Source organism: Salvelinus fontinalis, chromosome 5, assembly GCF_029448725.1.
Source record: "Salvelinus fontinalis isolate EN_2023a chromosome 5, ASM2944872v1, whole genome shotgun sequence".
In the NCBI taxonomy this organism is placed as follows: domain Eukaryota; kingdom Metazoa; phylum Chordata; class Actinopteri; order Salmoniformes; family Salmonidae; genus Salvelinus; species Salvelinus fontinalis.
In genome coordinates, this window is record NC_074669.1 from 6,844,944 (window position 1) to 6,860,256 (window position 15,313).

The 15,313-nt window shown below is 48.5% G+C and overlaps 1 protein-coding gene across 9 annotated transcripts in view; it reads right to left on the bottom strand.

The window, feature by feature from the left end:
* Positions 1-15,313, bottom strand: part of LOC129854993 (pleckstrin homology domain-containing family A member 7-like) — a 166,773-nt gene that overhangs the window by 29,406 nt on the left and 122,054 nt on the right. For 7 of the 9 annotated variants that reach the window (XM_055922217.1, XM_055922216.1, XM_055922222.1 and 4 more), the window contains 3 exons: positions 4,917-5,098; positions 1,130-1,681; positions 111-693 (listed from right to left, as the gene is read on the bottom strand). In XM_055922217.1, coding sequence (XP_055778192.1) covers positions 111-693; positions 1,130-1,681; positions 4,917-5,098 — 1,317 coding nt within the window. Of the gene's footprint in view, positions 1-110; positions 694-1,129; positions 1,682-4,916; positions 5,099-13,569; positions 14,095-15,313 lie in introns of those variants that run through there. The other 2 variants (XM_055922225.1, XM_055922218.1) reach the window with 2 other exon arrangements.

Sequence of the window (15,313 nt, forward strand, 5' to 3'; positions counted from 1 at the left end):
GGTGAACACACACACACACACTGCAGTTATACAGTCTATTAAGCTGCCGTTATTACACCTGCATAATACTGTCAGAAAAATGACAAACCTGTCATTATACAAATTCTTACGTTGAGCAGCTGAGACTTGGCTCTCCGGGGGGACCCAGCCACATGCACATCCAGCGCGGGCCTCTCTCCCAGGGGCATTACCACCACCCGGTCAGCAGGCGTATGGGGCCTCCGCGGTGGGGACAGGGCCCTGGAGCCCCGTGGGGGTCCCAGTGGGGGGATGTCAGAGGGATCAGGGGGCACCGACACACAGCGGGGCACCTCGGAGCTGGGCCGTGGGGCTGAGGGGGGGACCGTGGAGGGTGGACGGTGCCCAAAGGGGTAGTCCGGGGCAGGTGTGTAGAGGGGGGCGGTGGGGCTGCCGTGGCGGTACTGGTGGCGCTGTTGCCACTCATACAGCTGCCACACGGTGCCAGGCCCACCGATGCCACTCCCGTCCCTGGCACCGGTACCCTGGGAGTTCGGGGGTCCGAGGCGGAAGTGGCTAAGGCGGTCCTGGGCGTATTTGTACTCCCCGTGGCGTGCAGCCGTGGGGGGGCTGTGGTTTGGGGTCTTTGGTAGTGTCTGGTAGGCCTCCAGGCCGATGAACGTGGGCTGGGTCGGAGGGGTGTGGCGGGGCAGGGTGCTCCCTCTAGAGGAAGGACTAAATGAGGGAGAACAGGTCAGACAAAGGCAAGATGGTGAACTTTGTGTCATCATGTTGCTGATCTACATTTTACTGGCTTAGCAGAGTCTGAGTACAGTAGTGAAACTAAGTGTTATGACGCCTTGACTGACACATGCTTGTATTATTCCCAGAGCCCCACTAGAGGGAGATGTTGGCTCTGGCTGTATACACCCCATAACCTTTATGTCCATGACGTACATAAATCAACCAAACCTAAACACTGAACACTTATCTAGTAGAATGATTTTGCGTACGTGCGTGCCTGCGTGTGTGCGTGTGTGTGTGTGTGTGTGCATGTGTGTATGAAAGTATTTGCTTGAATGCACCACAACATTTGTGAGTGTGCTGTGTAGGGTATGCCAATGATAAACACTCATACGAGTGGTGGTGTGACGTGAACCGTGACCTTTACCCTTGGTGCTCGACCCTCTGCACCTTGACCCAGTGTTCCACCTGCTCCAGGGCACTCCTCCTCTGCACCTGCCTGTGAGTATCCACCACCTGGGGGGGCAGGGTGGCCCTCTGGTACGTCCCCGTCCCCATCCCGTTGGGCTCCAGGGTGGGTGTCCCGTTCCTCAGACAGGCCCCGGGGGGTAGGGTTGAGGCGGTGTACGACGGGGTGCACATTTGAGCACTGGAGGGGGGCGCAGATGTAGTTGAGGAGGCTGAGTATGGCGGAAGGGGAGAGAGACTGCTAGGAGGGACGGCGTCCATTTCAATTTCCACGTTCCCACCACCAAGGACAATTTCTGAAGCAATGGGGTTGGGAGTGTCGTTCCAGAAGCTACAGTGCTGCTCGGTTTCTCGGTGGATGTCAGCCGGTTGGAGGACCACCCTATCGCTATGGAGATGGACTGGGGGACGGGGGGCGGTCTCGGTGTAGTTGTTGACGTGGTTGGTTTGGGGTACTGCCTGGCGCTCCGACACGCTGGGCATTTCCGATATCTCCGATGTTTCCGAAGGTCTAGGAAGAGAACAAGAGAGCGAAGTTTTGGTTTGGCTCTCGACTCATAGCAACAACACAATTATTGACATTGCCATTGTATCAGGACAGTGTAACTTGGGTTGCACAATTCCAGTAACTTTCCCAAAACTCCTGTTTGGAGGGGAATTGTGCAACCCTAGTAAGAACACTGATTCTATCTCCACATGTTTCATACCTCTAACCTCTCACAGGAGTTCTGTTCAGAGCCAGACTGATATATTGGTTCACCAATATTGGCCTTTTACTGCGGACGATAATTCCACCAATAACCAATATTCAATAAATAAGATGAAAAAAGGCAATCTCATGCTGATCTGAACACTTGCTGCCATTCTCATGATGTCATTATTGTCACAATGTATGAAATCAACAATTGAAGCATAGTTATTGGACAATTGCTCTTTTGGATGGCAAATCATGATTACACTTTTTAATTTCCCTGCCGTAAAACAGAATATCGGCAGATATATCGGTATTGGTAAGTTTTGTCCCTCAAAAAACGAAATTGGTATCGGACCCAAAAAAACAATACGGTCAGCCTCAAGTTATTTATGTTAGATCTAACTTTCAGTAGTTTACTAGAGAATCATTCTTTGATCACTTCATATCTCCAATGACAACCAAGTGCAGTGTTAACATTAGCATAGCATTTAGCCCTGATGGGCCCTTCATTCATGTTAGTGTCAATCAAAGTAGGATATAGGGGCCCTAGCATCCCAGCTACAGGGAAAACTGGGCTACTTAGCATTAGCATATTAGCGTTGCCTAGCCTGGGTCTCTCACGCTAGATAAACTGACAGCCACTTGTGCTAAGGCAAACAGCTCAGCGTGGCTAAAGGACTGGCAGGGAATGAGCAGTCATATTTGCGCTGATAGACACAATCATTTCCCTCCACTGACACATGAATAATAGATATGAGCCTCTCATTAATCAAATACAGCGCTCCAGGATGGCTCATCAAATACAGCGCTCCAGGATGGCTCATCAAATACAGCGCTCCAGGATGTCTCATCAAATACAGCGCTCCAGGATGGCTCATCAAATACAGCGCTCCAGGATGGCTCATCAAATACAGCGCTCCAGGATGTCTCATCAAATACAGCGCTCCAGCATGGCTCATCAAATACAGCGCTCCAGCATGGCTCATCAAATACAGCGCTCCAGCATGGCTCATCAAATACAGCGCTCCAGGATGGCTCATCAAATACAGCGCTCCAGCATGGCTCATCAAATACAGCGCTCCAGCATGGCTCATCAAATACAGCGCTCCAGGATGGCTCATCAAATACAGCGCTCCAGGATGTCTCATCAAATACAGCGCTCCAGCATGGCTCATCAAATACAGCGCTCCAGGATGGCTCATCAAATACAGCGCTCCAGGATGGCTCATCAAATACAGCGCTCCAGGATGTCTCATCAAATACAGCGCTCCAGGATGTCTCATCAAATACAGCGCTCCAGCATGGCTCATCAAATACAGCGCTCCAGCATGGCTCATCAAATACAGCGCTCCAGCATGGCTCATCAAATACAGCGCTCCAGGATGTCTCATCAAATACAGCGCTCCAGCATGGCTCATCAAATACAGCGCTCCAGCATGGCTCATCAAATACAGCGCTCCAGGATGGCTCATCAAAGATATATGTGTGTACACTGTGTACAACAACCGGACCGTTTCACCACTATAAATCAGGTTAAATACAAAATATATAGTAAAATACAACGACAGCCTGATGTTAACAATATACACAATGTTCATTACAAATACTATAGTATATAGCTACTTCACACGCTTACAAACATACCATCAGTATGTACAGTACTGCAAAATGTAATATAATGTATTTGCATTAATTATGTGTGAGCCCACATCCAGTTAACATGATACCCTAGACTAGACTAGACAGAGATACCCTAGACTAGACAGAGATACCCTAGACTAGACAGAGATACCTAGACTAGACAGAGATACCCTAGCCTAGACAGAGATACCCTAGCCTAGACAGAGATACCTAGACTAGACAGAGATACCTAGACAGAAATACCCTAGACAGAAATACCCTAGACAGAAATACCCTAGACTAGACAGAGATACCCTAGACTAGACAGAGATACCTAGACTAGACAGAGATACCTAGACAGAGATACCTAGACAGAAATACCCTAGACTAGACAGAGGTACCCTAGACTAGACAGAGGTACCCTAGACTAGACAGAGGTACCCTAGACTAGACAGAGATACCCTAGACTAGACAGAGATACCCTAGACAGATACCCTAGACTAGACAGATACCCTAGACTAGACAGAGATACCCTAGCTTAGACTAGATAGAGATACCCTAGTCTAGATATATATATCCTAGACTAGACAGAGATACCCTAGACTAGACAGAGATACCCTAGACTAGACAGAGATACCCTAGACTAGACAGAGATACCCTAGACTAGAATTCTTTCCAATGTGTCAAGTAATTATATTTTTGTTTTCATGATTTGGTTGGGTCTAATTGCTGTCCTGAGGCTCTGTTTGTGGACCAGCTTGCTTAGGGGACTCTTCTCCAGGTGCATCTCTTTGTGATGGCTTTGTTATGGAAGGTTTGGAAATCGCTTCCTTTTAGGTGGTTGTAGAATTTAACGTCTCTTTTCTGGATTTTGAAAATTAGCGGGTCTCTGCCTAATTCTGCTCTGAATGCATTATTTGGTGTTTTACGTTGTACACAGAGGATATTTTTGCAGAATTCAACATGCAGAGTCTCAATTTACAGGCTGGCTGTCTGTCTGGCTATCTCTCTCCAGCAGAGAGACAGAGCTGCAATCTCTTGGGCTCTGTGTGGGTGTTTGTTTGTGTACCAATGCAATCTGTGACCATGGTGAATGCACTCTCTGCTGCAAAGGCATACACACACAGACACTCACAATCAATGAGACTGACAGACTGGCAAATAAATGTGTCTCTCTTTCCCCAGACAGACATATTCAGAGACACACGGAGTTAAGAATTGCCACGCACGCACCAGTCTCTCACTCACTCAAAAAAAAGTGCAAATTCCCAGGCTGCGTACCTCTTGGCTCCATGGTGAACTTTCCCCTAGGTACAGATCTTAACCAGCTTCTTAATCAGCTTCCCCTCCCCAGATCTTAACCTTAACCATTGGTGGGGAAAATGCTAAACTGACCCAGGATCTAAGCCAGGGAAACTTTAACTACAACTACCTCTTGAGGCTGGCGGTGTGGTTCTGCATCAGCGCCGCCTGGTTCATGGCCTTCACCCAGCCGTTCATGTCTTCTTGTGTGTCGGCGCTGAAGAAGTAGGTCCGCATGCCACTGTGCTCCGCCTGCGAGCCAATCACAGAGCTCCGGTTGTAAATGTATGAGCGCATGCCCGTGTGGCTGGCCTATGGGAGAAGAGAGAGGGAGCGTCAGAGTAAGGAAGAGTGATGGATGTGGGATCAGGCCAAAGGGGTAGATAGCAGGGTTGGGGTCAGATGAGTTTTGCCTACTATTTTTTCAATTCATGAACTGAATTGAGAACTGAATTGACCCCAACCCTGGTAGAGATGGATAAAGAAGTGTTGAACAATTAAAAGATACAGGGACATTAACCAATGTCTGCCCATGGAGACACAAATGCGTTCAAGTTAGCCAATAGAGAGAAAGAGAGACGTCAGCATCAGCCAATACAAACACAGACATATCCGTGTTGGCCAATACAGAAACTGAGAAACTATAAGGACCAGCCAATAGACACAGAGACAAGAGGCCAGCCAATTGAGAATGGAGAAAGAGAGAGACATCCAGACTGACCAATGGACACAGAGCAGCATGAGTGACATAACAAAATAATATCAAGGTCCAATCCAACCCACAACAGAGGACACTGTAAGCCAATCAACAAGACGTAAGCCTAGAAAGAGCCATTGTGACATGACCATTCCAACATGCTGCTGATTTGTTTGTACTTCTGTTTATACATACATGTCTTATGCTGGTCTTTATGGCTTGTTCTGATTCTCCACACGTTTCCTAAAGTGTGCACTTGAAGACTTCCCATTATGGATTTAACAATGGTGGGGAAACCACATACAGTCAACGCTGCCACCAATCCAATGTGTTTAAAATCCATGACAGGGAGTATGCAAGTGCACACTTTAGGAGAAGGATGGCAAATCAGGACTCCAATCAGTTCACATCCCCATGGCTGAGTTCCAATTCTCTAAGCCTTCACCCAGAAGTGTGCACTTGTTCACTCCCCCTCATGTCTTTACAAGCATTGGATTGGTGCAAGCATAGTTGGGAGGGAGTTTCTACCATATTACTTACACCAGTCCGTTCCTTTTAAATACATGAGTGGAAGTAGACCAATGTAGTGAGGGGGGAGTAGACCGGTCTTAGTGAGGGGGGAGTAAACCAGTCTAGTGAGGGGGGAGTAGACCAGTCTAGTGAGGGTGAAGTAGACTGGTCTTAGTGAGGGGGGAGTAAACCAGTCTAGTGAGGGGGGGGTAGACCAGTCTAGTGAGGGTGAAGTAGACTGGTCTTAGTGAGGGGGGAGTAGACTGGTCTTAGTGAGGGGGGAGTAGACCAGTCTAGTGAGGGGGGAGTAGACCAGTCTAGTGAGGGGGGAGTAGACCAGTCTAGTGAGGGTGAAGTAGACTGGTCTTAGTGAGGGGGGAGTAAACCAGTCTAGTGAGGGGGGGGTAGACCAGTCTAGTGAGGGTGAAGTAGACTGGTCTTAGTGAGGGGGGAGTAGACTGGTCTTAGTGAGGGGGGAGTAGACCAGTCTAGTGAGGGGGGAGTAGACCAGTCTAGTGAGGGGGGAGTAGACCAGTCTAGTGAGGGGGGAGTAAACCAGTCTAGTGAGGGGGGAGTAGACCCATCTAGTGAGGGGAGGGTAGACCCGTCTAGTGAGGGGGAGTAGATCCGTCTAGTGAGGGGGGAGTAAACCAGTCTAGTGAGGGGGGAGTAGACCAGTCTTAGTGAGGGGGGAGTAGACCAGTCTAGTGAGGGGGGAGTAGACCAGTCTAGTGAGGGTGGAGTAGACCAGTCTAGTGAGGGGGGAGTAGACCAGTCTAGTGAGGGGGGAGTAGACCCGTCTAGTGAGGGGGGAGTAGACCCGTCTAGTGAGGGGGGAGTAGACCCGTCTCAGTGAGGGGGAGTAGACCAGTCTAGTGAGGGTGGAGTAGACCAGTCTAGTGAGGGGGGAGTAGACCAGTCTAGTGAGGGTGAAGTAGACTGGTCTTAGTGAGGGGGGAGTAAACCAGTCTAGTGAGGGGGGGGGGGGGGGTAGACCAGTCTAGTGAGGGTGAAGTAGACTGGTCTTAGTGAGGGGGGAGTAAACCAGTCTAGTGAGGGGGGAGTAGACCAGTCTAGTGAGGGTGAAGTAGACTGGTCTTAGTGAGGGGGGAGTAAACCAGTCTAGTGAGGGTGAAGTAGACTGGTCTTAGTGAGGGGGGAGTAGACTGGTCTTAGTGAGGGGGGAGTAGACCAGTCTAGTGAGGGGGGAGTAGACCAGTCTAGTGAGGGGGGAGTAGACCAGTCTAGTGAGGGGGGAGTAGACCAGTCTAGTGAGGGGGGAGTAGACCAGTCTAGTGAGGGGGGAGTAAACCAGTCTAGTGAGGGGGGAGTAGACCAGTCTAGTGAGGGGGGAGTAGACCAGTCTAGTGAGGGGGGAGTAAACCAGTCTAGTGAGGGGGGAGTAGACCCATCTAGTGAGGGGAGGGTAGACCCGTCTAGTGAGGGGGAGTAGATCCGTCTAGTGAGGGGGGAGTAAACCAGTCTAGTGAGGGGGGAGTAGACCAGTCTTAGTGAGGGGGGAGTAGACCAGTCTAGTGAGGGGGGAGTAAACCAGTCTAGTGAGGGGGGAGTAGACCAGTCTAGTGAGGGTGGAGTAGACCAGTCTAGTGAGGGGGGAGTAGACCAGTCTAGTGAGGGGGGAGTAGACCAGTCTAGTGAGGGGGGAGTAGACCAGTCTAGTGAGGGGGGAGTAGACCCGTCTCAGTGAGGGGGAGTAGACCAGTCTAGTGAGGGTGGAGTAGACCAGTCTAGTGAGGGGGGAGTAGACCAGTCTTAGTGAGGGTGAAGTAGACTGGTCTTAGTGAGGGGGGAGTAAACCAGTCTAGTGAGGGGGGGGGGGTAGACCAGTCTAGTGAGGGTGAAGTAGACTGGTCTTAGTGAGGGGGGAGTAAACCAGTCTAGTGAGGGGGGAGTAGACCAGTCTAGTGAGGGTGAAGTAGACTGGTCTTAGTGAGGGGGGAGTAAACCAGTCTAGTGAGGGGGGGGTAGACCAGTCTAGTGAGGGTGAAGTAGACTGGTCTTAGTGAGGGGGGAGTAAACCAGTCTAGTGAGGGGGGAGTAGACCAGTCTAGTGAGGGTGAAGTAGACTGGTCTTAGTGAGGGGGGAGTAGACCAGTCTAGTGAGGGGGGAGTAGACCAGTCTCGTGAGGGGGGAGTAGACCAGTCTAGTGAGGGGGGAGTAGACCAGTCTAGTGAGGGGGGAGTAGACCAGTCTAGTGAGGGGGGAGTAGACCAGTCTAGTGAGGGGGGAGTAGACCAGTCTAGTGAGGGTGGAGTAGACCAGTCTAGTGAGGGTGGAGTAGACCAGTCTAGTGAGGGTGGAGTAGACCCGTCTCAGTGAGGGGGGAGTAGACCAGTCTAGTGAGGGTGGAGTAGACCAGTCTAGTGAGGGGGGAGTAGACCAGTCTAGTGAGGGTGGAGTAGACCAGTCTAGTGAGGGGGGAGTAGACCAGTCTAGTGAGGGTGAAGTAGACCAGTCTAGTGAGGGGGGAGTAGACCAGTCTAGTGAGGGGGGAGTAGACCAGTCTAGTGAGGGGGGAGTAGACCCGTCTCAGTGAGGGGGAGTAGACCAGTCTAGTGAGGGTGGAGTAGACCAGTCTAGTGAGGGGGGAGTAGACCAGTCTAGTGAGGGTGAAGTAGACCAGTCTAGTGAGGGTGAAGTAGACCAGTCTAGTGAGGGTGAAGTAGACCAGTCTAGTGAGGGGGGAGTAGACCAGTCTAGTGAGGGGGGGGTAGACCAGTCTAGTGAGGGGGGGGTAGATCCGTCTAGTGAGGGGGAGTAGATCCGTCTAGTGAGGGGGAGTAGATCCGTCTAGTGAGGGGGGAGTAGATCCGTCTAGTGAGGGGGAGTAGATCCGTCTTAGTGAGGGGGGAGTAGACCAGTCTTAGTGAGGGGGGAGTAGACCAGTCTTAGTGAGGGGGGAGTAGACCAGTCTTAGTGAGGGGGGAGTAGACCAGTCTCAGTGAGGGGGGAGTAGACCAGTCTCAGTGAGGGGGGAGTAGACCAGTCTCAGTGAGGGGGGAGTAGACCCGTCTCAGTGAGGGGGAGTAGACCCGTCTAGTGAGGGGGGAGTAGACCAGTCTAGTGAGGGGGGAGTAGACCCGTCTAGTGAGGGGGGAGTAGACCAGTCTTAGTGAGGGGGGAGTAGACCAGTCTAGTGAGGGGGGAGTAGACCAGTCTTAGTGAGGGGGGAGTAGACCCGTCTAGTGAGGGGGGAGTAGACCAGTCTTAGTGAGGGGGGAGTAGGCGAGTGCACACTTTGGAAGATAAAGCCCTTTGGTGGTCAACTCTATCTTGTTGTCTATGGAGAAGCAAATCTTCTGAGAGGGTTTTAGTTAGAAGATGGCCATCCCTGCAAAAGGCAATTAGTGAGGCAATCACTCATGTCCTCACCATTATGTAACAAATAAGAGCCAATCTATATGGGGTGTATTCACTAGGATTCAATTGGAGGCTAATGGGCAGATATGGGGAGGGACCAACCTAAATTTTCCAATAAGTAACACTTGTTTTTTAGTTAATCAATTGCAAAACATTTTGCTACGGATCCAACATTCGTCCTTTAGTCCAGGGCTCTTCAACTCTGACCCTACGAGGGCCGGAGCCTGTTGGGTTTCTGTTCTACCTGATAATTAACCCTACTAGGGCCGGAGCCTGTTGGGTTTCTGTTCCACCTGATAATTAACCCTACGAGGGCCGGAGCCTGTTGGGTTTCTGTTCCACCTGATAATTAACCCTACGAGGGCCGGAGCCTGTTGGGTTTCTGTTCCACCTGATAATTAACCCTACGAGGGCCGGAGCCTGTTGGGTTTCTGTTCTACCTGATAATTAACCCTACGAGGGCCGGAGCCTGTTGGGTTTCTGTTCTACCTGACAATTAACCCTACGAGGGCCGGAGCCTGTTGGGTTTCTGTTTTACCTGATAATTAACCCTACGAGGGCCGGAGCCTGTTGGGTTTCTGTTCTACCTGATAATTAACCCTACGAGGGCCGGAGCTTGTTGGGTTTCTGTTCTACCTGATAATTAACCCTACGAGGGCCGGAGCCTGTTGGGTTTCTGTTCCACCTGATAATTAACCCTACGAGGGCCGGAGCCTGTTGGGTTTCTGCTCTACCTGATAATTAACCCTACGAGGGCCGGAGCCTGTTGGGTTTCTGTTCCACCTGATAATTAACCCTACGAGGGCCGGAGCCTGTTGGGTTTCTGTTTTACCTGATAATTAACCCTACGAGGGCCGGAGCCTGTTGGGTTTCTGTTTTACCTGATAATTAACCCTACGAGGGCCGGAGCCTGTTGGGTTTCTGTTCTACCTGATAATTAACCCTACGAGGGCCGGAGCCTGTTGGGTTTCTGTTCCACCTGATAATTAACCCTACGAGGGCCGGAGCCTGTTGGGTTTCTGTTCCACCTGATAATTAACCCTACGAGGGCCGGAGCCTGTTGGGTTTCTGTTCCACCTGATAATTAACCCTACGAGGGCCGGAGCCTGTTGGGTTTCTGTTCCACCTGATAATTAACCCTACGAGGGCCGGAGCCTGTTGGGTTTCTGTTCCACCTGATAATTAACCCTACGAGGGCCGGAGCTTGTTGGGTTTCTGTTCTACCTGATAATTAACTCTACCGAGGACCGGAGCCTGTTGGGTTTCTGTTCTACCTGATAATTAATTGAACACACCTGGTGTCCCAGGTCTAAGTCAGCCTCTGATTAGAGGGGAACAATGAAACTGTCTTGGAGGTCAAGAGTTGAGTTTGAGGGTCTATGGCACCCTATTCTCAATTACTGCACTTCTTTTGATAAGGGCCCTGGTGTGATTTGGAACTAGACAAAGCAAGGAAAAAGATGGCCAGACGGCAGCCCATGCAAATGCTTTGCAATGAACAGTAATTGCACACAAATTTCTTTCCCTCTTTGATTCATTCATTAAAAATGTATGCAGTTTAATTAACTTTGTGGAGAGGAAGTGGGAAGTGTCTCCGTAAAAGGAAGCAGAGGTGTAATGTAATTTGGGTGCCATTTCTTCATTTCAGTGTTAGAATCTTATTAATGTGGATTTTGCCTGACTCGATGTTTGATACAAACAGGGCTTTTTGAGTTGAGGGTGTTGTTAGTGACATGACAACACAAACAACAGCATACACACATATATTCACACTCACACACACTCCTGCAGATTGACAGTGTAATACTAAGGCTCTTAGCCCCAGGCAGTGGTTCTGGAAGGTCAGGCCAGAAGGCTGCCTCTACCCCCTGGGGAGGTCTTAAATCTGCTGGCTTGGCCCGGCCTAGTCTGGGTTAAGCCTATAGTGTACACTTCCCCTCTCCTAACCATTTGTGGGGGAAATGCAAAACTGACCTGAGATCAGCGTCTAGAGGCAACGTGCCCCTACTCCGTACAGTATAGCAGCAGAAGAGCTAATGTAGCTACTGGCCAGGCCACACAGTGTTAACCAGCTGTCTAATCCCCCCCTCACTCACCATCAGCATATTGCTAGCTTAAGGTAGCCTCTTCAGTTCTCTGGACAAGCTGCTAGCTGTTACTTAACTAGTTCAATAGCTAAGCTGCTAGTTGTTACTTAACTAGTTCAATAGCTAAGCTGCTAGTTGTTACTTAACTAGTTCAATAGCTGGACAAGCTGCTAGCTGTTACTTAACTAGTTCAATAGCTGGACAAGCTGCTAGCTGTTAATTAACTAGTTCAATAGCTGGACAAGCTGCTAGCTGCCAATTTACTAGTTCAATAGCTGGACAAGCTGGTGGCTGTTAATTAACTAGTTCAATAGCTGGACAAGCTGCTAGCTGTTAATTAACTAGTTCAATAGCTGGACAAGCTGCTAGCTGTTAATTAACTAGTTCAATAGCTGGACAAGCTGCTAGCTGTTAATTAACTAGTTCAATAGCTGGACAAGCAGCTAGTTGTTAATTAACTAGTTCAATAGCTGGACAAGCAGCTAGTTGTTAATTAACTAGTTCAATAGCTGGACAAGCTGCTAGTTGTTAATTAACTAGTTGAATAGCTGGACAAGCAGCTAGTTGTTAATTAACTAGTTCAATAGCTGGACAAGCAGCTAGTTGTTAATTAACTAGTTCAATAGCTGGACAAGCAGCTAGCTGTTAATTAACTAGTTCAATAGCTGCCCTGTTGTTCATAGGTGGATGAACAGCACATGCTCGCCTATACCCTCACACACACACTGTCTTGTACAGATAACCGTCTGGGGACACAGAATTCAGTCCCATTCAAAATCGTATTTTCCCTAAACCTAACCTATACTCTTACTTTAACCCTAAAACTAACACTAGCTCCCAACCCTAACCCTTAACGTAATTCTAAACCTAACACTAATTCTAACCTTAACCATAAACCCCTTAGAAATAGCATTTGACCTCATGGGGACCAACAAAACGTCCCCAGTTGATCACATTTTTGTTTGTTCATTATTCTTGTGGGGACTTCTGGTCCCCACAAGAATATTTAAATACTGACACACACACAATCTTTCTATACCATCTGCTACCCTGTAACTTTCCAATAACTGCTCTGTCTTTTCAGACCAATATAAGAATGTGCAGACACGGAACTACACAGAGCCTGGTCTCCAATATCAGCCCTAACCACAGCCTCTTCACTGTAGCAAGAATGCTGAGCTGGACATTCAGTGCACCGTGTGACCGTCACACCTCCACTGCTCACTCTGGGCAAGTCTCTCTCCCTCTCTCCTTCCTCCTCCTCCTCAAAAATAGCCTGTAGTCCCAGACAGGAAGGCTAACAATAGCAGCAGTCCTCTTCTTCCTCTCCCCAGCCCCTCTCAGACAAGCAGGCCTTTTTTTTGTCCCTTCTATTTAAATTCATTATATTCCAGATCAGCATGGGGCCTGGGTCACGTCCCAAATGGGAGCCTATTCCCTACATAGTGCACTACTTTTGACCAGAGCCCTATCAAAAGTAGTGGACTATGTAGAGACTAAGGTGCCATTGGTACATAGCCCTGGTCTCTAAACTGAGAACAAAAACTCAAACTCTCACATAGAAATACGTTTACCTCCAATAACCACTGAGAATGAATACATGACTCGTTCAAATATGTTCCCGGAATCCACCATGTTGAATGGTTTCTACTCGTCTGCATAATGGAAATGAAGATTGGAACTGTATAGGATGTGAATATTGTGTTTAATAAATGTTGCCTGGTCCCAATTCGGTTTGTGTTGCCTTGACACAAACAATGTATTCCAGAACAGCAGGCAGTTGAGGAGAACAAAAAGTTTATTCCACTGAAATAAAAATCTATCAAATAGTCAGTCAATCCTCCTCCATGAGTGGCATGTTGGATATGAGAGCAAACAGAGGAAATATGAAGTTTTAGCCAACACACATAACGAGGTATGAGCAATGAGATCATACAAGAAGGAGAGAACAGACTAAATGGAGTAACCAAGACACATCAGTCTCCAAACAAGCATGCTCCAAACAATAAGAGCCATATACACATTGTCGTGGTATATATTTCCTATTGTCTGGCAAATGACATGGCAAAAGCAGTAACTGTAGTACAAGTGGTTGAGAGGCCAGTACCTATTTATGAGTGGACGGTGCACTTGTGTTTCATTGGACGACCTCGCACACTCACAGGGGTCCCAGCGAGGCAGCCCACCAATAGGAACAAGAGAGGGAACAGTGTTCAGCAAATAGGGAACAGGGGGTCACCAGCCTCCTAGCTAGGTTGGTTGGCTCCACAGTGGAGGGGAGGGGTGGGAAAGGAAGGTTCTAACCATGGGGAAATATTTTTGGGATGAAATAGTAAAACTAACTCACTGTAGTGTTGAATGGTTGCAGCACAAACAAACTGACAAGAGAACAGAAAACAAACATACAGGCCTGTTCTACCTATAGGGTGGTCTCTAGCAGGGTAACTAGGGTAACAGGTATTGACGGGGGGGGAGGGGGCACTACTCCTGACATTCTCCCAACTCTTCTATGGCACCAACAGAATCTTGGAACAGAGAGTAGAAAACACAAGCAAGCCATTCACTATGGGACTCCGGCTATCTCCCTCACACACACACACACACACACACACACACACACACACACACACACACACACACACACACACACACACACACACACACACACACACACACACACACACACACACACACACACACACACACACACACACACACACACACACACACACACACACACACACACACACACACACACACAGCAGTGTGACAGAATACATGAGTTCAGCAGCTCAATATAACATGTCTTTGATAAGGGTTTGGAGCTGATACCAGAGCCATTCCAGGGTCAATTCCAACCCGGCCAGCCCAGATCTCCACTCCACATTCAACTGCATTTAGCCTGTTAGAGTGCAACTGCAAACTGGGTCATAAGAGTCTTTCTCACTGCAGCAGCTTGAGTCAACATTGGAGTTAACAGTAAACAACAACCATCAGTCTACATCAAACAGCCATCAACAGTAAACAACAACCATCGACAGTAAACAACAACCATCGACAGTAAACAACAACCATAAACAACAACCATCGACAGTAAACAACAACCATAAACAGTAAACAACAACCATCGACAGTAAACAACAACCATCGACAGTAAACAACAACCATCGACAGTAAACAACAACCATCGACAGTAAACAACAACCATCGACAGTAAACAACAACCATCGACAGTAAACAACAACCATCGACAGTAAACAACAACCATAAACAACAACCATCGACAGTAAACAACAACCATAAACAGTAAACAACAACCATAAACAGTAAACAACAACCATAAACAGTAAACAACAACCATAAACAGTAAACAACAACCATAAACAGTAAACAACAACCATAAACAACAACCATCGACAGTAAACAACAACCATAAACAGTAAACAACAACCATAAACAGTAAACAACAACCATAAACAGTAAACAACAACACCGCCAGATGATGAACCAACTATAACAGGACAACCGGATAGCAGTGCTTCTAGGGTCCCAAAATTCCCAGGTTTTCTCGAAATCCTGGTGGGAAGATTCCCAGAATCAGGAGGGAATAAGCAGTAAAATCGGCAAAGTTAGCAGAATTTTCCAACCCTACTGACAACAGTGTTCCTCAACTCTGGACTGTCCTTGGGTAACACCAAGACTGCACAATTGTGTTCCAGCCCAGCACAAGCACACCTCGTTCAAATAATGAAGGGTTAGATGATCAGGAATCAGATAGAATCAGGCGTTCCTGTGATGGGCTAGAGTTGAGGAACACTGCCTTGGGGACTCAACACAGGTTTGACCTGCGG